Below are 26788 nucleotides of genomic sequence, written 5' to 3' on the forward strand. Positions count from 1 at the left end.
AAATATTAACTAAGAACAGACTAAAACCTGCACCAACTTTCTAAGTACCTGGATAGGCTTGTCTGAACAAAAATGTGTTCAGCAGGTTTCTAAAAGGGTACAGTTAAGACACCTGCCTGAGGCAGCTTGTTCAGTCATTGTTTTCCATCATCAAGCATGCAAGTTAAAGAGCCACAAAAATCTGAGAGACAAACCTTGTCTGACTCATAGGTTCCCAGCCTGCAGCTGAGATCTGCATAACCCCAAGCAAAGGTTTTATTCCAGGCTGGCGGAATTAGCACTTTATTCTGCTCCACTGCTAAAATTCCTTTGTCCGTGTACACGATCTGTCCTACACGCTCCTTGAGCTCTGCTCAAAGAGAGAAAGAAAAGAGAGAAAGAAAAGATAGCAGCACTCACAAACAAGAGCTCATAAAAACATTCACTGTTCCAAGATTAGGTGAAAGCTATACCCAATCACAGTAGAAAGTGAGGATATTTCAGAACTTTGTTATCTTTCTGAGAAACCTGCTTACACTACTGAAAGCTCTGAAAGAATTTAAACAGTGACCAGTGATGTTAAATTCTTATCAACTCCCATGACACAGAAGTGTAAGAAACTGGATAAGAGACTTTCAAGGGCATAGAGCTACTGAGAATGCTTCAGGAATTCGTTAATGCTCAAATGAGTCTTACGTTTCAGCAGAGCAGTGAGAAAAGTGGCTGGCGAGTATCAAAATAACTTTGTATAAATTCAAACACAACCATTCCATTGTAAGAAGACTTCTGTTCAGTCCTCTAGCAGTCTAGCGACATGAATCTTGTTCATGGTTCAGTGTGCTAGAAGCAAGGCAAATCCGAACAGCACAAAGCCTAAGGGAAGATCTGTAGTGGAGGCACAATGTAAGGCTGGCTCCCAGTCCAGAAGGCTCTTTGGTGCTCTCATAATTTCCAGCGAAGTCAGGAAGCATGGAAATTAACTTGGGGTTGCAGCCTGGACAACTCTCTGAATGTCGCTAGTGCACACACCTACCATCTCCAGAGAGGACAGGACAATTAAAGCCAGTTTCTAGGCAATGTTCCCTTAGAGCCATCCCCATCCCAACACAGCCTTAACTGTAAAGAAAGGCTATTGTGGGGTGCGGGGGATTAGCGTGGTCTTTGCCACCCAAGGTGCAGGCACTGGACACCACAGTCATATAGGTCTCTATGCAAACAGTCCAATATGTAATCTGGATCTGTGCCGACTATCCACTCTTCACAACTCCGAGGGATCAGGATTTGTGGGTTTTGCTTACACATTTCACTCTGTGAGCACAAGCCCTGTTCAAACAAGGTGTCTAATGCACAGATGCAATTGACAATCCTTATCCCACATCAAGTGAAATCTTTGAGGCACATTGGCCTTTGTTTTGTTTTCTTTATTTTAATATCAGCTTGTTTAAAACGCTCTCTAGTTTAAAGATTGGCTTCATATATATATATTGCTTGGTTTGTTTTCACTCGTTTCTTCACCTGCCATGACATGTTCTGTTGTTTCTAGTGCACTGAATTTTTGGCATATTCTGTTCTGCTCATGCCATAACATACCGTATTTTTTGCTCTGTAAGACTCACTTTTCCCCTCCTAAAAAGTAAGGGGAAATGTGTGTGCATCTTATGGAGCGAATGCAGGCTGCACAGCTATCACAGAAGCCAGAACAGCAAGAGGGATCGCTGCTTTCACTGCGCAGCGATCCCTCTTGCTGTTCTGGCTTCTGAGATTCAGAATATTTTTTTCTTGTTTTCCTCCTCCAAAAACTAGGTGCATCTTGTGGTCTGGTGCGTCTTATAGAGCGAAAAATACGGTAGATGCAATGAAGGACACTTCACATTTTTAATAGATTAAAAAAAAAACATTTTAATTGATATAGACGACCTTGGAAGTCTTTTTCTTCTGGGGCAAACAACAGTATATGTTTTAATAAAAATGCCTGGAACTATGAGCGTAGTTCTAAAAAAAAAAGAAGAAAAGTAAACTGATTGCAGCATTTACCTTTTACTGGTGCAAGAGAAGGCCTCAGGTTGTCTAAATGATGGAAAAAAATCTTGCCACTGGCAATACCTGGTGGGATAGAAACCCCACTTATTTCTCCATTAATTCGGCTTCTCACTCGCTTTGGAGGGTGAGGTTTCTTAAACAACTGCAGCAAGACAGAAAACATTACAGGCTTAGCAGCAGGCCTGCAAATAATTTGCAGCAACACCTCTCAAAACATGTCAGCACCATCCATGAGACTTGTTGCAAATAAATTCCCTAACAGAGATGGATTTCACAGCCACAGGAAACACACAAGCTGTTTTCAGTTGCCTCGGCCCACCATGTGACGATGAGTCAGTGAAATACCAGTATTCGCCACTCCTGATATGCACACAAAGCCATGTTAATCAACCACGCTGGTGCTTTTAAAGGGACCGTCAGAGGGGCAGATGGAATGCTGGTGTTTATCAAAACAGGATGCTAGTGTAAATACTGTCAACCTTAGCAGATAAGTGGCAATCATAAACAGAGCATTATTAAGATTTGGCAGGCTTCATCCTAAACATTTAATAACATTTTAAAACACTCCTTTTAAATCTAACTGTTCACATAATTTCATTGTTAGTGAGGGACGTTTTAGCAGTGGAATGTTCTCCATGATGAAGGGACAGGTCAGCTGGTAGTAAGGTAGTAGTAAAAAGTATCTTTATTTTTAATATGCAGGTATTGAAGGGACAGAAGAAGTTAATTTTAATCAAGTTCTGTCTTAGTACTATTATGTTTCAGGTTTTTAGGATTTTCATTTTTACCACCAGCTTCGATGCTGAGAGCTATGTGGGATCCCATAAACGAAACCCTAAGCAAGCAATTTTAATTTTAATTTTGGAGAAAATGTTAATCACTTTATGTTTTGGCTGTGTGGCTGTTTGTTCTTTGTCAAAATCTGTGCAAGGCCTTGGGACTCCATATATTTATATTTTACATCTGGAAATTACATTTTACTTCTGGAAAGGATCAAGGGCACGATCCACTGGGAAGTTCTCTTGGGCAAGCACAACCAAAATCAAGATTTTGCGTATTTCGCATTCGTTTAAATGGGCCTTGCACAGAAGATCTTCCTGATGAACTACACCCCCCCTCCTCCTTTGCTTAAGGTCTACCCAGATCCCATTCAAACATGAGTATATTCACTGCTATGTGTCTAAACCTGTATGCTTGCTTCTCCGTGAAACAAGATCGCACCAACATACTGAGGATGGACATTTTTGTTTATTCTTGGAGTCATTCCAAGACCATCCAGTTCATTCCCATTTGGGTCATGCTGTCATGTGGTGACATTAATATGCAATATTACAAAGATGGCATGAGCTGAAGTCCCACACCCTGTCCCAGACTGATACCAAGGATTGTCATTCAAATACGTTACATTTGCATGACCAGCTTTTACTTTTACTATGAAATCAAAGCAACAGAGACTTGCCTTTTAAAACAAGAATAAAGCCCATGGAAATGAGATTCAAACTCCTGATTGCTCCATCCTCCCCCAAAGGGCCAAGGGTCTCCAAGTCTTGAACAGAAGGAATTAAATCTCCGAAAGGACAAAGCAAATAGAATAGAATATACCAACTTTGTCTTGAACCACATATGCACCATACTCAAATATCATTCATTACCTGTTTCGGTATCTGTCCAAAGTTGTTAATGAATCCTATAGTAGCCGTTTCTTTTAATGGGTCGTTTATGTTATATATGTCCACTTGGCCCTCATAGAAAAGATGATGGAAAACATTTACAGCTTCTACTGCAGGCGGCCCTTGCTGTTTGTAGCCAAATATCAAGTCTATCCACTCGTGCAGGTGAGAACTCACAAAATCGCATTCCAAAGCCTGCAATTCAAAATGTGCATGTTAAATGGAGCACAACCTGCTTACAGGTGGGCTAAGGCTTGTTTGCTGAAACAGATGGCGTCGTTAGTCAACACCATGACCAAGTTTCTTTCTTTTTTTAAAACTGCTTTACTTATTTTCCTTCAATTTATAGCCTGCTCTAAAAACATTGCAACTTTAAAAAACAAAAAAACTTCATTACGGAGTTCTAATACGAAGGAAGATGAGAACTTATCAAATGGACTCACTACGTCAACCAACATGTTTGATAATCCCAGTGTGCTCAACATGTACAAAAGATATAAAGAGCAAAACTACCAGCCAAAAATGTTTTCTTCCAAAAAGAATAGCAAGATTCGGATGGGAGGCCAAAAGGGGGTTGGACTCGATGGCCCTTGTGGTCTCTTCCAACTCTATGATTCTATGAAGGTATAAGAACATACATTACCTCCCGATGCACTCTGATGAATTCGCGGGGATCCCCTTTAGCCCATGGGGGGAGTATTACATCCCCAAGTTTAGTGCCATTCTGCTTGCAACCTACAAGGCAAAAACAAGGATAAAGAGGGTTTTTCCGCAATGAAGTGTGCTTCTTGAGAAAGTTTAACAGGACACCTGAATGAGCTCCATAGCGCAAATGAGCAGTTTAAAATGACCAATCTCCGAAATTAAGACTAAAACATACACTGCTCTTATCTTTATTTAATACACATCAAAATCCGCTTTATGTTCATCTTTCGACGGTGTCTCTGTAGGAAATAGAGCCGTGCCATCAAAAGTGGCTTTTCTCACCTAGATCAAAGTTGTTGGAATTGAGTAGCAACTCTGGGAGGTAGAAGAATTCTGGGATAAGCTCCTTGACATCTGCCATATTGTGCTTAGATGCAGAGTACCAGGCTTCACGCACACTGTGGAACATTCTGTCAGCCAAGTCAAAGTGGCCGCCCTGAGGAAGGAAAAAGAGAAGTATTTGCATGGCAATTAAGGCATTCCCTACACTGCTTGTTACACCTTGGAAGCAAATGGCAGAAGTAAATAGCTTACCTGTAGCCTTAAGAATATCTGTGTAAAGGGTTCCATTCTCACAAGATATGAGGCTACTATCATCGCTGATGAATAATGGGTGCCGTAATGATAAGCTGGAGTTTCACCTGAAAGAAAATGGGGGAGGGGGGGAATAAATAACAGGAAAAGGAAATAGGAAGGAAATGAGGAAGTCTGTGTTAAATTACTAGGCTTAGATGGTATTAGCTTGCTAGTACCAAGACACTAAGGGTGGTGCTGTGGGTTAAACCACAGAGCCTAGGACTTGCCGATCCGAAGGTCGGTGGTTTGAATCCCCATGACGGGGTGAGCTCCTGTTGCTCGGTCCCTGCTCCTGCAGTTCGAAAGCACATCAAAGTGCAAGTAGATAAATAGGTACCACTCCGGCGGGAAGGTAAACGGCGTTTCCGTGCACTGCTCTGGTTCGCCAGAAGCGGCTTAGTCATGCTGGCCACATGACCTGGAAGCTGTACGCTGGCTCCCTCAGCCAATAAAGTGAGATGAGCACCGCAACCCCAGAGTCGGCCACAACTGGCCCTAATGGTCAGGGCTCCCTTTACCTTTACCAAGACACTAAGTACATCTAAAATTAGTATAGTTAAAATTTGTTTCAATGCTTATAATTTGACACTATAGCCACTTACATTGTTATAGTGCTCAACTAATCATATTTCATTTTTTTAAAATGTCACACACAGTATTTTATAACACTCTTTTTGGAATTAAATGCTTCAGATTAGACACAATAAGTTTAGAGACATCTTCACTGATCATTTCTTGAATGTTTTTATGAGCGGAAACATTTCCAAGAACTGATGGAGACAAGCAGGATTTTATACGATTATTATATTAATTTAGCACAGGGGCTCAACTGAATCATAGCAAATTTCCTAACGATAAACCTGTCCTCAGCTTCTTAGCTGGTAAAACTGACAGTGTCTGGTGGACTCTCCAGCCCTCAGAAAATCAGATTAAAGGAAAAGCCACAGTACCGTTTATTCCATTACATCCATCTCAGATTGTGGATGATAGATGTTTTATTGCACTTACCATTAGGGTCTTCCCAGTCTTTGTAGCGCTTCTTATACTGAGCTAACCTCTCATCAGTCTGGGCTCCCATAGGTTTGGCCAAGTTTCTAAATGTCTTTGGGTTCGTAAGATCCAATTCCTTTAAAAGCAAACAAGTAGTAAAGTCCATTCTTCAGAAATTTGTTTCTCTGACTAATTGAATACATTCACGTGCAACTATTTCTGGCTCCTCTATTCAATATATTGAGATTTCTATTCAATATATTGAGGTTTCTAAAAATGTTGGCAGCTACTCTAAATATTTAGCTGCGCAGGCCTGATTTAAAACAATTGTCCCTTTCTCTCATTTGAAGTGCAGATATGTCTTTTATTAATTCTCTACAAATCACTGCAACATTACTCAAGCCTCTGCCTTGAAACACCACAACTTACTTCACAGATTTGTTAACAAACAGTAATGTTTGAAGAAGCAAGGCTTCCAGCCCTAATCTGAGTTACTTTTAAGTGCAGGGTTTTAGGCTTCCAAGAACAGGCTTTTCTTTTATGAAATGTAAGATTTTTATGTTTACCTCTGAATCATAGTCTGCAAGGATCCACGGGAAAACAGGATACTGCATGAGGTCATTGTAGGATCGGCCAGCCAAAGTGTTTAAGTGCATCAGATACTGGAAATTACTAATTTCACCTCTCTTTGTAGAGATAGCACACAAAACAGAACAAAACAAAACAGCACTGATGTTAATTTCCCAGTAACAAAACCAAAAATGTTTCGGTTGTCCACCACTTTATAAAATACAGAAACTTAAATGTGACAAAGCATTTTGGCCCCAATATTACATGTCCAAATATTCTATTTCAATCCACTATGAAAAGGAAGCCCTAAATGGCCTTGGCCCAGTATACACCCCCATCGTTCAGTCTGGACACTGAGATCCAGCTCTGAGGGCCTTCTGGTGTTTCCCTCCCTGTGAGAAGTGAGGTTACAGGGAACCAGGCAGAGAGCCTTCTTGGCAGTGGCGCCCCCCATATGAAATGCCCTCCCATCAGATGTAAAGGAAATAAACAACTATCTGACTTTTAGAAGACACCTGAAGGCAGCCCTGCTCAGGGAAGTTTTTAATGTTTGATGTTTTATTGTGTTTATAATATTCTGTTGGGAGCTGCTCAGAGTGGCTGGGGAAACCCAGCCAGATGAGCAGGGTATCAATAATAAATTGTTGTTGTTGTTGTTATCAACTAAACTACTTTTTATACTTACCTCCCACCTTTGTGTAACAGATTTCTCCCCCACTAGGGTGCTCAGCAAGCCAGACCTAAGGAGAAGCAGAAAGGGTCAGTACTCTTGCCATTTAGCAGTGGTATATGAGAGCAATGTTAGCAACTTCATGTAACACGGAGCAACTTTTTCCTCGTAATCCATGCTACCATATTAATTATAACTGATTTTAAACTATTAAAGAATCAACAGTTGTACCATCCTAGTATCTATGGATCACTATCAATGTCATGAACATGCCAACAAGGAACGGTCACCCCCAACAGTCTAACATGCTTTGATGTTAGAGCTCGTGTAGTGTAGCTGTCTGAGTGCATCAAGAACACGCTTTGGTTTCCCAGTCATGGCTTGCTTGGAGCAAGCCAACCACCATGACCCATGATTCTGACATGATACTAAGCCAGGGATTGTGGTTTGCAGCTCTTACTCTGGCTAGGAGAGGAGCAAAGCGGGAGACATCTAAATATTCATGATGAACCTGTAGCTATGGTTTACTATGATGTGTGAGGGACGCGGGTGGTGCTGTGGGCTAAACCACAGAGCCTAGAACTTGCCAATCGGAAGGTTGGCGGTTCGAATCCCCATGATGGGGTGAGCTCCTGTTGTTCGGTCCCTGGTCCTGCCAACCTAGCAGTTCGAAAGCACGTCAAAGTGCAAGTAGATAAATAGGTACCGCTCCAGCGGGAAGGTAAATGGCGTTTCTGTGCGCTGCTCTGGTTCGCCAGAAGCGGCTTAGTCATGCTGGCCACATGACCCGGAAGCTGTATGCTGGCTCCCTTGGCCAATAAAGTGAGATGAGCGCCACAACCCCAGAGTCGGTCACGACTGGACCTAATGGTCAGGGGTCCCTTTACCCTTTACCTTTACTATGATGTGCGAGCACAGTCAATTTCAAGAGAGAAGCCCCTTGCTATTTTATTTTCATTGCTGTTCACAATATTTTATTTGCATTTCTGCTTTTTCTTATACTCCAAATCTCCTCTACTTACACTGGGTAACACATTAAAGACAGTGAAAGTCACGAGGAGGTTCAACTTTTAAAATAGCGGGATGAGTAGAAAGCAGTCAAAACGAATACTGTAAATTCCTTCACTTCCAAATCTATCGTGTGGAATTAAAAAAACACAGACACTCACCCTTGTTCCACACTGGTGTTGGGTCGCTGTCCAGACACAGACTCTGAACTATCAGTTAAAGATGGAACGACAGCCAGAAACCTTAAAAATAATAATAGGATAATGTAATCAACAAAAGTGCGTTTCAATTAAGATTCAGGTGGCACCTACTGCCAGACTGTTAATGAATTAATTAGGCTGCTGTGTCTATTTTTATTAAAAGTATACATTGCAATGAAAAAACAGTAAAAAGAAAAGTACACCTCAGTTCTAAAAGAGATTTTTGTGGGGATGGGATGGAGAGGAAGGAAGGCATTCAAAGTGTTACTGTTAGCACATAAAGCCCTTAATAGCTGGGAACAGTTTATTTAAGGATCACTTTACCCCCCAATATGTGTCCACTCAGCTGGAAAACATAGCAAGCAAATCCACTTTTGTTCATAAAACTAGAAGGCATAAGGCAGGAATGAACAGTTTCTGCAGGTGTCCACAAAGGGAAGTGAACAGTAGAGTCAATTCAAAGATATGCATTGATCCTGTGATCTCGAGTCAAGGGTGACTAAAGAGGTGGTCAAGATCTGGAGGTGGCACTGAATTACTCTGGTTAGTAAAATCCCAGACTGAAGATCTATAAGAGGACAGAGGAGACCCCACCTATATTCATGCTGTGTAGTGTCCCCCTTACATGTGTCGCTGGGGTGTCTGAGATTTTCAGCAAATGCAACATGCCTTTCTGCCTACTGAGCTCACTTCTTGGTTGATCTTGACATTCTCGAGCTCTACTGGCTGGCTGCCCTCTTTCTAAGGCAGGCTGGATTATTGGGAGCAAGTTGAGATGAAATAATTGTCTCGTCTTTGTAATAAGACTATGTTTAGTATAATATAGGCTAGCTGCTGCGGCGGCCTAATTTTCATCTCACTCCCTGTTAAGAGGAATTCCCACAATGGATGAATGGGCAGCAGAAGGGCAGGGGATAATGCAGTGTTAAATGTTAACATTTCCTCGTGGTCAATAAAAACTCAATATGGAATTGTTTCTCATTTGTGGTCAAATGTCTACAATTTTCTCCTCTATTAATATTCTTGCCTAATATCAATAGGACAGCATGCTCAACACACAAGCCTAATAGACCCTATTGGTATTGGTCATAAACATCACATTCTCCCAAGCCCTTTTGAAGAGGCAAGCCTTTGCCATGGCTGCCTCGCCAATACGCTTGTTATAAGTACTCTTATTATAAATAGTATGAATGGAAATACCTTTGGTAGACTTTATTCCTCACTCCTTTCTGAAAAGCAAGAAGATAGTTGCGTCCATCTCCAGAGAATACTTCAACAGCAATTGGCTGCAAAGAAATGGCAGGTTTTAAAAATGTTGTCAAAGCACAGAAGAGTAATTGCTGTGGACTTTCATGAAGCCTAAGTCAGACCTTTTTTACCTAGGTATGAAGTCAACTTACTCCTGGCAAACTGTGCTTTAAAAATCACCCCTAATCCCTTTGTCAGGGTTTACAATGCACTGAAGCTTCCAGACTAAAATTTTTAATAAAAAGACTACAATATATATTATGTGTAGGGTTTTATCCCACCTTAAGCAAGTGGCAGGGTGACGCCAGTGCCTATAAAATATAAAGCTCTTAACAACTTGGAACCAGTTTACCTATGAGATCGCCTTACTGTACATGTGCCCACCTGACTGCTTTGATTGGCGGAACAGGCGCTAATACAAGTGCCACATAATGCCTGTTCCACATCTGTAAGAACTTGATTGTTTAGTGTGGCAAAACCTACACTTTGGAACTCCTGGCCTGTTGAGATCAAGCAGGTGCCATCACTATAATCTTTTTGGGGCCTGCTAAAAACATTCTGGTTTAGACAAGCCTACCCAGATAATAAATAATAAATAAATAAAATATTTACGAAACCCTGCTGTTCCCCACTAGAAGCAATACCTGTAACAGGTATCTTCTTTTGTGCACTTCCTTAATATCCTCGTATGCAAAAATACTGCATGTCCTTTTGAGTTGACTTGGACCCTGTCGGGCTCCTCTGGGTATAATTGGCTCATGCATACTGTAGAGAGTAAAAGGTAGGAGAGAAACTATAAATATAAGACTATACATAGCAAATCTGATTTCACCCACTCATATTCTATGGTCATGTTTGGCTTCATAAACCATTACGAGAATTGTAAAAACTATGATACAATAGCTATAGAGTCACGTACAGATTTTGCATATTTCTATTTTAGGTGCAGTGTTGTTTTTGGAGATCGTTTTTAAGCGCTATATTCAGGAGGGTTTCTTATAGTCCTGATGCTGTCATACTTTCTAACAGGGAGACATTTTTTTCTCTTACAATTTCAAAGAATGTCACGCCTAACTCACTTTAGAGGCAGGGTTTCAATGTCCCGTATTTCTCTGGTGGCGGTCATGGTATAGCCATCAATCACATAAAAGTGCTCTTTGCCAAAGAGGAGGAGCCCCTCACTGGTGTCTAGGCCTTGAACCCGAGCACAGCGGTACATGTGTTGAATCTGTAATATAAGCACATATTTAATGAAAACATGATGAATAAATAAGGATATGTACATGACTATGCTTATAGGCCCTTGGGGGGGGGAGTAATGACACTGGTAAGGTAAAAGCTAAAGGACCCCTGGACAGTTAAGCCCAGTCAAAGGCGACTACAGGGTTGAGATGCTCATCTTGCTTTCAGGCCGAGGGAGCCAGCGTTTGTCCACAGACAGCTTTCTGGGTCATGTGGCCAGCATGACTAAATTGCTTCTGGCATAACAGGACACCGTGACAGAATCCATAAATGCCATTTACCTTCCCGCCGCAGCGATACCTATTTATCTACTTGCACTGGTGTACTTTCGAACTGCTAGGCTGGCAGGACCTGGGACAGAGCAGGGATTCAAACCGCCGACCTTCCAATCAGCAAGCCCAAGAGGCTCAGTGGTTTAGACCACAGCCCCACCCTGCAGGCCATATCAACACTCACAAACAGCATTTAAAACTCAACCTGAGAAAAAAATGACTGCAACAGAAGATTCAATGAGAAGAAAGGAGAGCCCTCAAAGGACCATTTAGTCCAAGGGAAACTTGAAGTCTTTAAGAGGGATAACTATTTATACGGAATGAAATAAAACCAAGGCCAGTTGTGAAGTCTTTAAGAGGGATAACTATTTATACGGAATGAAATAAAACCAAGGCCAGTTGTGTCTTCTTGGAGGTTAGGCTTGTATGGCAACCCTGAAGAAAACTAATCTGGTCCTAGAGTTGAAATTGGAGATCCTTGTCTTGACGAAAAGAGTTTCGTGTAAAAGAGAATAGTTGAGCAATGGTTGTGTCAAAAGCTTTGCATGATACTATGGATCTGAATAACCTGCCCTTGGATCCATGAATTTGACAGGTGGATAGGCATAAAAATCCAACATAGGAAAATCAGTGCTAAGCTACTATAACTGCAACGTGTTATGGGGACTACCTGAAAATAAGATGCTTGAAGAGGATGAAGTAAGGCAGTATCAACAGGACTTGAATGTGTTTAATTCTGGGTAGATTGTGACTTATCCCTCCCCTTTCTGCTCCTCAGATATGATAAAGGAAAAAGGCATACCAAAGGACAAGGAATGGTAAAAATATAAAGAGCAACCCATTGATTTAATTTTGAAATGCAAGCATCAGCATATAAATAACCTCTGCCCTATAATGTTCTTTTTGATTAAATTATAGGAGCAGAGGGTCCTGTTTATAGCCAAGACAGAATGAAAAAATGGAAGTGATTATTGCAGTACAAGCAATACTTCCCAGTTGTTATTTTCTTGCGTCAGTGGTGCCTGGGGAATCTGCCCTTCATGTCCTTATAAACTAGGAAGCCACAATGACACTGAGTGAGGATGAATGCAAAGACAACAAATCACCTCGAGAGGTCTATTTATTCCACGCATAATCTGACATTCGAGAGGAGGCAATGTGAAAACTTTCCCAGCCATTGTCATGTTGATTATACGGCATATACTAAGTTTTCATCTGCCAGTCAAAGGCATTTGGATCCTCCCTTTCTGCACACCAGAAGATAAGGATTTGAAATTGTACAAAGAACTATTAGGTAAAGGGACCCCTGACTGTTAGGTCCAGTCGTGACCGACTCTGGGGTTGCGGCGCTCATTTCACTTTACTGGCCGAGGGAGCCGGCGTACAGCTTCTGGGTCATGTGGCCAGCATGACTAAGCCGCTTCTGGCGAACCAGAGCAGTGCATGGAAACGCCATTTACCTTCCCGCCAGAGCGGTACCTATTTATCTGCTTGCACTTTGACGTGATTTTGAACTGCTAGGTTGGCAGGAGCAGGGACCGAGCAACAGGAGCTCACCCCATCGCAGGGATTCAAACCACTGACCTTCTGATCGGCAAGCCCTAGCCTCTGTGGTTTAACCCACAGCGCTACCTGCATCCCTAAAGAACTATTACATAATGCTTTATTTATAATGCTTCAGAATATTAAAACTGCGTACACATAGAATTAAGGAAATAGTCTACTGCCTTCCATAGAGTGATATTTATGCAGCTGGTTGTGATAGGCAAGCAAGAGGCATCATGACAGCTTTATCAAAAAGCATTTGAACAGGGTGCAGAGAAGGGTCTCAGAAGGGGTGCAGTTCTGAGGGCCAGTTCAAGGGCCAGAGGTTCCACACACCTGCGCTACAGGATTGCACACCTTGGAAAGATAGGACTCTATGTGGATGCATTTTTGTTCCAACGAAAACCAAAACAGGTTCATACAATATCAAAGCTGAATTTGTATATTTTTCTTTGTTTCTAAACTATGCCAACAACAATATGACATTTGTTTTAAATGAGGACACTCATCACTGAAAGCAACAGACATTTTCCAAGGTAAGCCTATTATTATGAGCATTCTCAACAGCACTTCAGAACCTATTATGTCAATGTTTCATAAAAACTGTTTCCCAACCACAATTAAACGTGCTCATGCAAACTTAAGGAACAAAGGTACTCTAGTAATTCACTGAATTTTAAGGCTGAGTTCCAATTTAAAAGTGTTTGCCAGGTGAAAAAAAGAATCATTCTTATATCAAAGGTATAAAAAGAAGAAGAGCTTAACTGAAGGTTAAATCTACAGAGGGGCTCTGTCACCATGTAATTAACAATTCTGCGTTTGAGTTAGGAAACTGCGGGTTGTATCCAACAGGTCAGCATGTTCATGCAAGGACTTCCACTTGCGTAATGGAACTTCCCCTCTCTCCTCCCCTTCCCCCCATCTGTTTTCAGGGTTCCCCTCTTCAGAAATGATTTTTTTTGGGGGGGACACTGGGCAAGGATAGAAGACAAGAGGAGAGGGAATTCCACTGCGTAAGTTGGAAGTCCTTGTGTGAACGAGACAACTTAGTTGGATACAATGCATGACATTTTGTGAGATATCACACACGCGTACTCCACAACCCCTCTATGCCAGGTTCATTTTGAATGATGGATGAACTGCTTCGGAGACTAGAGGCACAATATGTTCGAGAAGCCTCCACACAACAGCTCACTAGGTTCAGCAACTGAGAGACCAAAAAGAGCATTAAATGCTGGCTTATACCTTCTCCCCTTCTTCGAGCAATCGAAGCAAAGTTGTGTTATCGGTTTTCTCCTCTTCATCTATAGAGCTGCTCTCAGCTATTTGATCCTGAAGCTGCTCCTGATTCTCCTCATCACCACCATCAGGCGCGGAACGAGATCTCTTCAGTGGCGGTTTAACAAGACCTGCATGAAGCAATCAAACCAGCAGCACATTTGTCTGTAAGTCACTGAACTTTGTGTGGTGCGTGAGCATGGCTGAATATTAACAAGTCCATGCCAGTAAAGAACTGTTTCACTCTACTTAAGGTTCAAAGCCCATCCTAAATCCCACAGCTAAAAACTGGTAGAATTTATGCAGGACCAGCTGAGTCTGAGAACTTGCAGGCCAAGGGCAGTCGACGGATCCATGGTCCTTGCTCAGGCATAAAGGTCAGTGGGTGATCTCAGATAAGTCACACACTCTCATTGTTTGCTGTGGGGCTAAAACGGGATAACCCCCCAAGCTCCTGGAGGTGGGGACTGAGAATCTTAATGCATGTTTAGGTCATACAGGCTGTTCACATGCTATGTAGTCAAGGGGAATGGGAAAAGCATGCCCACTTTTACAAACACACTGATACTTAGGGATAATTAGTGAATCTGATCTTTACAAATTCCAATGTGAAGTGACCTGGTCAATATGAAGTGACCTAGTGGACTAAATACACTAACAGAACTTAGTTTTGCATTCCTCTGAATGCTGCAATACAATTCTCAGCACACTAAACTATCAAAGTATGTTTTAAAATTCATGTTTTGCAGGAATTATATTAAAAAAAAATGTAAAACATTTAAATGCAATTTTATGCATCTTTTTTCCTACAACAACAAAGAATTCTAGATGCAAAAGTGACTGGAAGTTGACCAATTCCCTACTGATAGGGAAGGACTACTAGACAAGACAGATTCGAATCTTTCTTAAGCAATAGTTTTAGCATCTTTGGGGTGATTCACACATTTAGGGAGGCCACTAAAGTATTACAATGGTCACAATTCACATATCAGCAGAAGTCGGGTCTGCTGAAGACTTCTGCCTTGTCCTAAATAACCTATGAATGTAAAATTTGTGAATGTCTGCCATCACACTCAAGAACAGCTTGCTGCTTGTGCATTCTTCCCTATAGGGAAATACAGTGGTACCTCGGGTTAAGTACTTAATTCGTTCCGGAGGTCTGTTCTTAACCTGAAACTGTTCTTAACCTGAAGCACCACTTTAGCTAATGGGGCCTCCTGCTGCCGCCGCACCACTGGAGCACGATTTCTGTTCTCATTCTGAAGCAAAGTTCTTAACCCGAGGTAATATTTCTGGGTTAGCGGGGTCTGTAACCTAAGCGTATGTAACCTGAAGTGTATGTAACCCGAGGTACCACTGTACAGCATAAATAACTTCAACTTGTCAAGCATGCCTATGCCTACAGAGGTATGTGCGAAAACACCCACCTTTAACTCGTGCAATAGTATCTTCCCCGTGTTCTGGCTCCTGCTGAGCAGTTTCTCCTTCAGAGCTCTCTTCGACAGTGTCTTGGAAGACAGCAGGGTTTCCAGAAGCCAGGCGCATGTAGTATTCTTTGCTGTCGTAGCTTATAGCTCTGCGGTAGCGCGCAGGTTTCTTTAAACAAGAACAGAATAAAAACGTTTGGCAAAACCAGCTCAAACATACCCTCAATATATATCTATGTTCAGAACCTGCTAAGTGTTGTAGCTGGAGGCAGCCAACTGTAAACTGATTAAGTTTCCAACAGGCAAATCAGCTAGATTTGGAATGAACCCATTGTTGCTGGAAAGATGATCAAAAATTAAATGCTGCTTGATGAACGTAAAAGTTAGCAAAATGTGTTCGGTGCTTTGTGAATCATCACAAAAGAACTGGCATCTCATCATTTCCAATATTAAAAGGTAAAGGTAAAGGTACCCCTGCCCGTACGGGCCAGTCTTGCCAGACTCTAGGGTTGTGCGCTCATCTCACTCTATAGGCCGGGAGCCAGCGCTGTCCACAGACACTTCCGGGTCACGTGGCCAGTGTGACAAGCTGCATTTGGCGAGCCAGCACAGCACACGGAACGCCGTTTATATTTCCAATATTGCACCCAGCCAATTCAGGTATTTTCTTTAAACCCTGAAATGTTAACCAAAGTGCAAGGATGTAGAGAAACTGATGGGGATTAATTTAGACCTATTATTAACTCCCACACTATTACTTTAATTATGATATTACAATTCTATGATTTTATGATTATGCGCAGAGAATGGGGGAGGCAGGAAAGCTATCGTAATTTGTTCATATGGATGTGGTGCTCAAGAACCAAAGTGCTGTTTGGTGTTAGCTCACACAATATACATGCTATGTTTCTTTTTCTATTTGTTGGGCTGCAATCAAACACAGCTGCATGCTCCCTAATGGCCAAGGTCTCACGACCAAAACTAAATGTTGAGTGCAATGGTAAAAGTGGATTTTTTTTTGGGGGGGGGAGGGAGGGATTTTGCATTTTTGCCAAAGCTCCAATCATGTTTTACAGGAACTTCAGAGTTCATCAAAGAAGAAGAAATGTTTTCTGGAACGCTATAATGTTCTATTTTAGTCCACTTCTCTTCATTCTTATTACTAGTGAAATACATCTGTGGAGTTTCTTTCTGCAGAGAACAATGATGCGACTGCTTCTCCGTGGGCTCAGAGCACTTACCACCCCACAACTGTTGAGTAACCAGCGTTTATCATCTTTACGCTAGCGTGGTGAAGAACTGCAAGTGAGGCAACATTCATAAAAATCACATCACCCCATGCCAAATTCTACAGAGATCCAAGCAACAAGTGTTACTAACATGCCAACTGGGTAGGGCGAATCGACTCGAACCTCCATTTATTTTAGTAGCAGTAATGGGTAATACAGAGAAGTGGATCAGGCAGAGGGCCGGTCTCACCCTCTGTGGGTCATTTTGATAAGGTTGGTGCATTAGCCCCAGCATGTCAATTTTATGTTTTTCCTTTGCTGCACTTGCTCTTCATTTGAGTTCAGGCAAATGCCTGTCAGCGCTTGGATACGGACCCTGAAGATCCATTATTGGCTAAAACTTGTTTCCCCCCCTCTTGGCTTGGCTCTGGTAACCCTACTGGATTCCTACGAATCCAAATGGAAAGCTATACTGCACAAAAAGCTAAAAGGCTTGGGGTTACCCCACAAGCCTTGGTAGCTGTAGGTTATGAGAAAGCTAGAGCAATAATCCACCAACGAATTTGGGATGTGGAACTGCAATGTCACGTGAGCGAGATAAATAAACACCCAACAATAAAAGATAATGAGAGAGGGTTCACCTCAGCAAAATATCTGTCAAAATTACAAATACCTAAATACAGATGGTTGTTTACCCTCGCTAGATTCAACGGGCTGCCACCTGCCTTATTGCAGGGCAGATTTGAGGGTAAACCATACATGGAACAAGTCTGCCCCTGTGGCTTGAAGGAGGTAGAAACTGTCTCTCATGCCTTGTTACGCTGTTGTTTCTATGGGGATATACGCTTGGCATTTATCATCCCTGCTATACATAAATCTCCACATGGGTCCAAACTTCAACGTCTAAAATCCCTGGTAGAGGACAAGGATCCAGAGATCATGCTAAGGGTGGCCAAATTCTGTACGACTGCCACAAAACTTAGGGAACAAGCTGTGCTACCATAATGACCAAGGCCTTAAATGACAATTTTAGGTTATATTTTAGTGATTAAGATATATCTTATATATTTTTAACTGCTGCTATACCTGTATTGCCCCTGTTATAGGTAAAGGTAAAGGTACCCCTGCCCGAACGGGCCAGTCTTGACAGACTCTGGGGTTTGTGCGCCCATCTCACATCTATTGGCCGGGGGCCAGCGCTGTCCGAAGACACTTCCGGGTCACGTGGCCAGCGTGACAAAGCTGCATCTGGCGAGCCAGCGCAGCACACGGAACGCCGTTTACCTTCCCGCTGGTAAGCGGTACCTATTTATCTACTTGCACCCGGGGGTGCTTTCGAACTGCTAGGTTGGCAGGCGCTGGGACCGAACGACGGGAGCGCACCCCGCCGCGGGGATTCGAACTGCCGACCTTTCGATCGGCAAGCCCTAGGCGCTGAGGCTTTAACCCACAGCGCCACCCGCGTCCCTAGCCCCTGTTATACCCAAAGGCAAATTCAAATGTATCCCTATCGTGTTTTATGACTTCCTTGATATTGTATGTGAGCTGGAAGTGGTCTGTGACTGAAACTAATCAATTCTCATTCTCATTCCTTGAATTCAAATTGGGAATGCAAAGGGAGACTCTTTTGGGTGGGTGGAAATGCTGCCTTTTACTGTCAAAGAACAAGCCGCATTTTTCTTATCTCCAATCTCAGAGCTTGGGAGCACAGCACTAAGACTGAAGGTAAGCCTCTGCCTGATGCCTTTCCCTGTCTAAGAGCAGGCAGAGGCACAAGGGGCAAAGCGTGTGACAGCACTAAGATAAAAATAAGCTCAGATTGGAGATAAGAGAGCTCCACACCTGAGGTCACGTGATGTCAAGTGACTGACAGGTGGGTGTGTTTTGCGCAAAAAGCCTCATGGGCCAAATTCAGAGGTCTGGTGGGCCAAATTAGGATCGTGGGATGGAGGCTCCCTCCCACAGGTGTATGATGTACACATTAGTATACTAGGTCACATCCAATGAAGTTGTCTTATTTGTGCTTGTGCAATGGAAATTCTCCTCCCCTCGCATGACTCCCAAAGTTGTCCCCAAACTCTCTGAAGAAAATTCAGGGGACAAAGAGGAAACTATGTTAATAATGTAGACTGATGGTTGTATTCAAGTCCAAATACTTATGCCTGGAATTAATTAGTTAATAATACACTTAACATGTAGATCGCAAACCCACTGTAAAAGGTTAGGAAGGTAATAAACACTGCACTTCATTCTGGAGCCTATTGGAAAAGATTAAGAATTCAGCCAAAGTTCTTCTCTAGATGCTCCCTAAAATCTCCAATTATGCTTGAGGTTTTTTAAAAGAACAGTTCATTTATATGATAAAGATTTGTTAACCTAGTCCTGTGGACATAAGAGATAAGCTACCTAGAGAACAGACACATTTTTAGCAAGTCCACCAAGAGCCAAAATATATATTAATGCATCACCTTCCAAAATGTTGGTTTGACAAGTAATTCAAAATGAGTGAAGGCATATTGTACTTAGTGATGAGCAAATTTTAAAAAATGTTTTGATCTCTATTTTTTGTGACCTAGATAGGACTATTTGCAAAGGCAATATAATGTTGGAGCTTTCTTCGCAAACGTATTTTGAGAATTAAATATCAGTGGAATGCAGGATAGTTGTTCGTGAACAGAAAGGGATGGATTCCAGGACATACATCCCATGTTCCTCATTAGAAGCACATAGAAAATGTTTATGTTAACAAGGGGGCAGAAAGCAGCAATTAATGGTCCCAAATACAGGTATGGGTCAAGGTGAGTCAACTGCTTTGCCAGCACAGTGCCCTGAACAGGTGAGATTGTCTTAACAGTGCAAAAACATTATGCCAGCCCTGAAATACTGATTAGGCTAAGTGCATGAATGTTCAAACTGCCCATCACTAAACACATCATAGTCCATTAGTTCTAATTTCGAGCTGGTACATGTTTATACAGTGAGAATAGTGACAGCACAGCCCATCACAGCTTGTTAGTGTGCAACACAGACAGAAAGAGCTACATAGACATTGTATTAGGTGAAGACTGAAGAGAACACAGCCACATCCTCTTAGTATATCATTAACCCTACGACAGAGTTACTGAGGAAGCACGTTGAAAGCCAACCAGAGAAGCCTTGTTAAGGTTGCCTAACATGCACAGAGAGGTTTCTATCTGTTTTGCCACCCGTGGAGAGTTTTCTCTCTTTACCTTTTGAGGAATGGTATCGTCAGATGTCTCAGGAGGCTTACTTGAGAAGTCAGACTGAAAATAGGGTATTAAGTATAGAAACATCAGGGGAAATATCATGTTGAGGAAGAATGCATGATGCGACTAAAACTGTCAGAGCATTAGTGGGCAAAAAGGTAATGACTGAACTTCTAATTTTCTCCACACCAGGAAATGCAAAGCAGGAAAAATAACAACATAGAAGCTTGAACCTTAAAATTTGCTAAAACTAGCACAAGGTAAAGCTCAATTTAATCACAAAGTTCTTGCACGGGAGGCATACGCAATATTTTAGCAATTCAATTAAAATACTGTTGATTATCAGTGGATCAAATTAACATCTCACACTGCTGCTTTGATTCTGCACTTGCCTACAAACTCAATCTTCAAATATGATGGACTATGAAGAGACAATGTGAGAAACTGAGATATGAAAGCTAGGAGATAAATGGCACCCTAAACCTAGGTTATGGGCGCAACAATGGAATGTCTAGGTGTGTTTTTTATAACAAGAATACAAAGCTGAAAATGAACTGCAGCTAAAATATTATGTTCATTTTTCACATGGTCTAGTCCTTCCCCTGCCCACCTCCCTAATATTCTTAAGAGGGTCTCTTCGCCAGTCTTCAGAGAGTAGCTGGAAGTAGGGAGGCTGAAAAAGGTCCTCTTTTCCTTCCACTCTGCAGTTTTAATCTGAAATCTTAGGCACAGTACTGCACCCAGAGCTCAGAAACTGCTTGCGCTAATGAAATTCCCTGCTGCAAAATGCGCCCAGAACAATGAGAGTTCTGAACACTGTTAAGAGATGCACCTCAACAGCAGCATCACATTTGTACAAGTCACAGCTACCTGACAATGCATTTACCTTTTTCTAACTTCCCAGGTATCTTTGAACAGACTTGCACAGGCCTGTACAACCCCCCCAAGCTCAATGCAGCCCATCATCCATGTAGGACAGCCCACCAGGGACTCAATTAACCTCATGTTTTTGCTACCTGTCTAGGACTGCAAATACAAGGGAGCTATGAAGCACCTGGTAGGTCACAATACATGATAGGTGGGCTGTACTTGGCTTGGTACATTGTAGGTGGTATAGTCTGGCCTTCCTGTTAGGGCAGAGCGAAGCCACAGCCCACTTTACTTCTGCTATCCTCCAACTGGAAAATTAATCAACAAGAATCTAGAGGCTGCAAAAAAACAACGGCCATGGCTGCATGGTTCAGGGAGCTAGTGCAAATATTTGCTGATGTGCACTTGTAATGGGAATTGGGGTTGCTTGTGCGTAAACTGCAAACTGCTCCAAGCTAGTCATATAGCTAAAACTTTCCCTGGTTTGACAGCCCTTGAAACGCGACTGTCTTAGTCACTGGCAGAATCCGTCAGTGGGCGTGACCTAAATTTCTTCCAACATAAAAGTTGCTTGACTCCAAGTCTCCTCCTAGATTCTCTGCGTGGAAGCCTTCTGCGCAGCGTGGGCGTGCCAAGCGGAGGTCCTGTGCTCTCTCCGCTGATTTCACTGGAAGAGTCTCGGAGCCTCCCCTCCGCAGTACTCTCAGCCTCCCCTTTCTCCCTGGTGTCCCCTGGATTTCCTTCCCCCGAGGAAGCTCTCTCTCTCTCCTTGCTAGTTCCCTCCCCTGCATCACTGGAGCATCTTACCTTTCCTCTTCCCTCTGATGGCAGTTCCCTGACAGCACTTGAAGGGGAATCAACGCCCATCCATAAACCCATAGCTGAGCACCACCAGAAACACATTATCCAATCGGCAATGGACATTCTTGGCAATGATGCAAGAAATAAGCCAATGCATTGCTACGGCTAAAAGCTACTGCCGTCCTGTAACTGCACTTACCAGCATATTTGTCTCATGTTCAGTATCCGGCATGTAAGGATACTGAATATAAAACATGTCATTTCGAACCATCTTCTTCCTCATTCGACAGGGACCTTCTGTCATCTCCAGCATCCACTTGTCCAGGTGAGAGCCAATAGGAGGGCCCCACAGTCCTCTCTCCCGTAACAACTCGTATTCAATCTGAGACCACTCTTCTGTCACATACTTCAACGCATTCTGCTGACGCTGGAAGGGACACTACAGGTTAACTGCCATGGTGTGCAAAATCACGTGTCATAAATGGCATGCAGAATCAAGTAAGCTCCCTTGTACCGTGATTCTAACTGACATACATTCTCATGAGGCACGGCAGCAAAGAATCCCAAGGCATTTTAAACTGCCCTGTGATCCTCGGAAGGATGGTATATAAATTTAATAAATGAAAATAAAACAAACTCTTTTAAAAGGTTCAAGGTGCAAAGTTGGATATTCACGCTGTTTTCCTCAATTTCAGAGCTTAGAAATTCAAGTTGTGAACTGTCCTTGCATGGGATTTGTTATTTACATAGTTCATAATTTCATAATTATAAAGTGTGTTGTGTATAAAAAGGGTGTACTTGTACTTAAATCTGTACCTGTTCCTTAAGCAGCTCTAGCACTGCTCCTAGGCTGCCAGCACCACAAATCCTTCTATAAACATATGAAGCTGCTTTATCCCAGTACAGTCCACTCTTAAGAAGAGTTTCTGAAAGAATTCTCTCCTATGACTTGCTACCTAACTGGAGATGCCAGGGATTTTATCTGAGACATCTTCATGCAAAGCATATATACCACTGAGTTATGGGTGCTCCCCTCTTAACTGCTGACAGGGCCTTCTCTCCAGCTGAAGGGCAGCAACATAAAGAACTCTCTTTAATTTAGGAGATGGCTGGTTGAGAAGGACTAGCCTTATTCATATTCCATCTATGATGCTAAGGAACACAGTCTTAGGGTAGATTCATGAATTACATGACAATTTCAACAGATTCTGAAAATACTGAAATCTCCTATCAAAAGGATATGGTCATTATCTTATCTCTGCATGGTGTATGTTTCTTAGTGAGAACTATCTATGGGTGGGGATCTTCTGATTGTACTGAAAAGTTTGAATAAGGCCTTTTTCATTGTGATGCCCCATTTGTGGAATGAGCCCCCCATGGAGACCTGGAGAAAATAGACAATGTGGTACTTTTGCAGACAGAAAAAGATCTTTCTATTCTGGCATTTCCTGACTACTGATACAGAGTTCTTCTTTGGTTCTGGATGGTATAGTTTAAATTGCATGACTACATCAAAATGTTATAGCTGTTATGTTTTACTTTGGCTGCTTTATGTATATCACAAACGACTTTGGTACTTACAAATTTAAAACAGAAAAGCAAAATAAAAGATTTTTATATAAATAAAATAAAACAAAATAAAGAAACCACTTTTAAATACAATGCTCATGCAAATTTGATAAAAGCATTTGGTTTGATTACTGCTCTCATTTACCTCTTGGTATTCTTTATACTGCATATCTACCAAGTCTCGAACCACTGCTATGTGAGTAAACATCCATTGAGAGATCTCCTAACAGAAAAATAATGAATATATTAATGTGTGCAGAAAAGATCTTGTCCTTAAAACAACTTACATATAAAATAACCCTGAAAACTTCAAGTAGTGTGGATTACGTATGGAATTACGGTAGATAGTAGTTATGCTGCAATTTTTACAATAAAACAATACCTCTAATCTAGCAAAGTATTTCAACGGTCTCCTCTACTTGAAACTGCTATGGTGGATTAAGGCCACAGTACTTAACATTCAGGCCGTTTAAAATCTAAGTAACAGAATATAGTGAAGGGGGGATTTATTAAGACAGGCTAAATCATCAATCAATTTGTTATACTGTACATATAAGGAATGACTATTTTTTTCCTTTGTATTATCTGTTTGTCTTTAAATGCTATGCAATACCTGCGTGGATAGATTATGTTTGTTAAGACCGCTTTCTTTTCGGTTTCTTCTCGATCCTGTTAGCTTGGAAAGACCGAATCCACTGCTGACCCGGGAGAGCTTGGACTGGGTAGTCGGAGCCAAGGCTTCTCCTCTGCTGATGCTTTTCTTTTCATGAGCTAGAATGCCAAGAAGAGTTAGGGGTTTTCAAAGTGTATTTACTGGACCCTACTAGCACATCTACAAACCAGGGTGGATAAAAATCAATGATTAAAAAAAATATATTAAAGAAATCAGTTTTTTTTAATTTAAATCAGATTTTTAAAAAAATTAAATTGGATTTTTAAAATAAAATGCTTTCAGAGGAAAAATCTTTCTAAATATAGTCTTCTATTTAAGTTACATTATAGTCCAAAGGCTATTCATCAGGAAATAAGGATTTGTTTTAAGTTTTTCATGTGTGCTAAAACTCAGTCTAATTTAAAAAATAAATAAAATTAACCACATCAGTTAACAAACATGGATACATATGCTATAATGTTATTGTTTTAGTTAAATAAATTGTTTAAATGGTTATTAAGGAAATGATTATTTTTCTCCTTCCAATAAAGTACAGTTAACTTCTTAAACCTCACCATAATTTCATAATTATCTGTCTATGTATTTATAATAGTATAACCAAATCAGTATTTTTTGATATAACTAAAAACTACTCTGAAAATTTATTATTCCAAAATGAAACCTTCATATGGTTGTAAGTATTAAGATTATACCAGCAAGATTGAGTCTTTCTGTAAAAATCAAGTCTTACTAATTAGTGATTTAAATCAAATCCACCCTGCTACAAACCAAAAACGATACCCAGAAAAGCTACAGGCTAATCTAGATGGTAGCATTCTCCCACAAACACACTCCCATCCTACATACTTTTAAACAGGTAGATATTACAACGTTATATTAGAAAGCCCTCAAAGACCACATTCCACATTTGTAACACTGTCTGTGGGTGATGAACAGGAAACCCTTGTTCCCTAGGATGAAAAGCAGGGGATGAAGTGGTGCCCTTTGGGATGGGTAGAACGGAAGGCGAATTATCCAACATCAGATGGAATCAAGGACAATGTCATTTTGCTCCCATCTTCCTCCCTACATTTAAGGGGTTTTAAATCTGCCTAAGCAGCCAAAGAATTATATACCACACAATAATAATCTGCACAGCTGCTCTTACCCAAGTGATTTTGCCAACATTTTAAACTGGCTTCTTCCACAAGGGGCTTTACAAGGGCAATATCCACATGGCCCCTGTCATTGACGGGGAGAGATACTTTGAATACCTCCTCCAAAGCCTGTTTCTTGCTGTAGAACAGTTCTGTCCACACACGATTTACAGCTTTTAAAAGAAGCTGGCGACCTAAATGCATGAAGAGGGCACAAAAGTGAACAAATGGGTATTTATTTCAATAATTGATATCCTGTAACTTCAGCATAGATTTATCGCTCTAGAGTGGCTAACAGAGTAGCACGAAACAAAGAGTACAATTTAATAAATAGTAAAACAACAACAACAACATCATGCAAGCTAGTGCAGCAAATTAAAAACAAGTAATAACCGCGTCAGTTTAAACAGATGGTAAAATCAAATTGCTCTAAGATAAAGCTAGGCACCTGTCAGCTGCAGAATGGATGAGAGACAAGAATGAGGGAGTGAGGGAGAGGGGGAGGGAGAGGGGGGGAGATAGAGAGAGATCAAAAAAACAAATGTGTGACTAAAATTAAGTTTGGAGCAAACCACCTGTGCTTGCCTCAGAAAAGCACCTGGGGTTTGTGAGTATTCTTGAATCAAAAAACTACCTTGTTCAGAATCATAGAATTGTAGAGGAGGAAAAAACCTTTTAGAACTGGCAGGGAGCAGGCGGATAGCAAGTTTATTTTGAGCCTGGTCCAGACAATGGAGATTCACTTTTGGATTCTCTCTTTTAAATATTCACCCCACTCCTCATGTGATTAGGACACTGTATGAAACTAGTGTTAGCTTTTCCTATGATTTATATTAACCTGAGTCTATTCATTTGGATTTATAAGCAGTGCTTTTCTTCTAGAAAAAATAAGGTGCCGGTATGGTGCATCCTTGTTTACCCGAAGGTCACACAATATCTTGTGCTGATTGGGATTCATAGTACAGTGGTACCTTGCAAGACGAATGCCTCGGAAGACAAAAAATTTGCAAGACGAAAGAGTTTTTCGTTTTTTGAGTTGCTTCGCAAGACGAATTTCCCTATGGGCTTGCTTCGCAAGACGAAAACGTCTTGCAAGTTTGTTTCCTTTTTCTTAAAACCGTTAATACCCAGGGTGCATTGCTTGAAGAGGTGCAGTTGCGACTTGACTTCGAGGAGCAACTCATAGCATGCGGTGTGGTAGCCAGAAGTGGAAAGATGTGCAGGTTTTTGCACAGCGGCACCACCCTGACAAGGACCTGACACATGACCTTGCGAACACTTTTGATACAAGGGTCATGTCGTCTTTCAGGGAGGTGCTGAAAAGGCGGATGAAGCAGCAGACCATAGACAGGTTCTTCAGCAAGAAGCAAAGAGTGGAAGAGGAACCTTCTTCGAGTTGTCCCCCAGAGTCTTAGAAAATTTATGTACAGTACACTTTGGTGATTTTTAAATGCTTTTCTGTCATGTTTAGAAACTTAAATTATTGTTCCTTCAATTTTTGAAATGCTCTTTACAGTATGTGTGACTTTAAAGAGCACTTAATAAACTCTTTTTGTACCAAATTTGGCTTTGTTTGGATTTTTTTTACCATAGGAACGCATTAATTGATTTTCAATGCATTCCTATGGGAAACCGTGCTTCGCAAGACAAAAAATTCGCAAGACGAAAAAACTCGCAGAACGAATTAATTTTGTCTTGCGAGGCACCACTGTATCAAATACTAGTATTCCTCCATTTTGAGCCAATATACAATGGCGTTCCCAAATTCTTCAGTGTCAAGGACGAAACAGCAATGATGCTGGTGAAATTTTTAACGGAAGGGTTTCCAGTGAAGTAGAAAGTCTGTGCTGTGACAATGCTGGA

General features: G+C 41.5%; 1 protein-coding gene across 5 annotated transcripts in view; it reads right to left on the bottom strand.

The window, feature by feature from the left end:
- WDFY3 (WD repeat and FYVE domain containing 3) overlaps positions 1–26788 on the bottom strand; it is a 129648-nt gene that overhangs the window by 12158 nt on the left and 90702 nt on the right. For 4 of the 5 annotated variants that reach the window (XM_082236234.1, XM_082236235.1, XM_082236232.1 and 1 more), the window contains 20 exons: positions 24937–25119; positions 23730–23887; positions 23262–23339; positions 21747–21974; positions 19880–19933; positions 15421–15589; positions 13961–14124; positions 10736–10884; positions 10301–10421; positions 9609–9694; positions 8370–8450; positions 7216–7270; positions 6527–6646; positions 5979–6096; positions 4929–5035; positions 4677–4830; positions 4333–4424; positions 3672–3884; positions 2014–2161; positions 195–349 (listed from right to left, as the gene is read on the bottom strand). In XM_082236234.1, coding sequence (XP_082092360.1) covers positions 195–349; positions 2014–2161; positions 3672–3884; positions 4333–4424; positions 4677–4830; positions 4929–5035; positions 5979–6096; positions 6527–6646; positions 7216–7270; positions 8370–8450; positions 9609–9694; positions 10301–10421; positions 10736–10884; positions 13961–14124; positions 15421–15589; positions 19880–19933; positions 21747–21974; positions 23262–23339; positions 23730–23887; positions 24937–25119 — 2633 coding nt within the window. The remainder of the gene's footprint in view (positions 1–194; positions 350–2013; positions 2162–3671; positions 3885–4332; positions 4425–4676; positions 4831–4928; positions 5036–5978; positions 6097–6526; positions 6647–7215; positions 7271–8369; positions 8451–9608; positions 9695–10300; positions 10422–10735; positions 10885–13960; positions 14125–15420; positions 15590–19879; positions 19934–21746; positions 21975–23261; positions 23340–23729; positions 23888–24936; positions 25120–26788) is intronic. The other variant, XM_082236233.1, reaches the window with a different exon arrangement.

This window comes from Podarcis vaucheri (genome assembly GCF_965113315.1).
Source record: "Podarcis vaucheri genome assembly, chromosome: 9".
Classification (NCBI taxonomy): Eukaryota; Metazoa; Chordata; class Lepidosauria; order Squamata; family Lacertidae; genus Podarcis; species Podarcis vaucheri.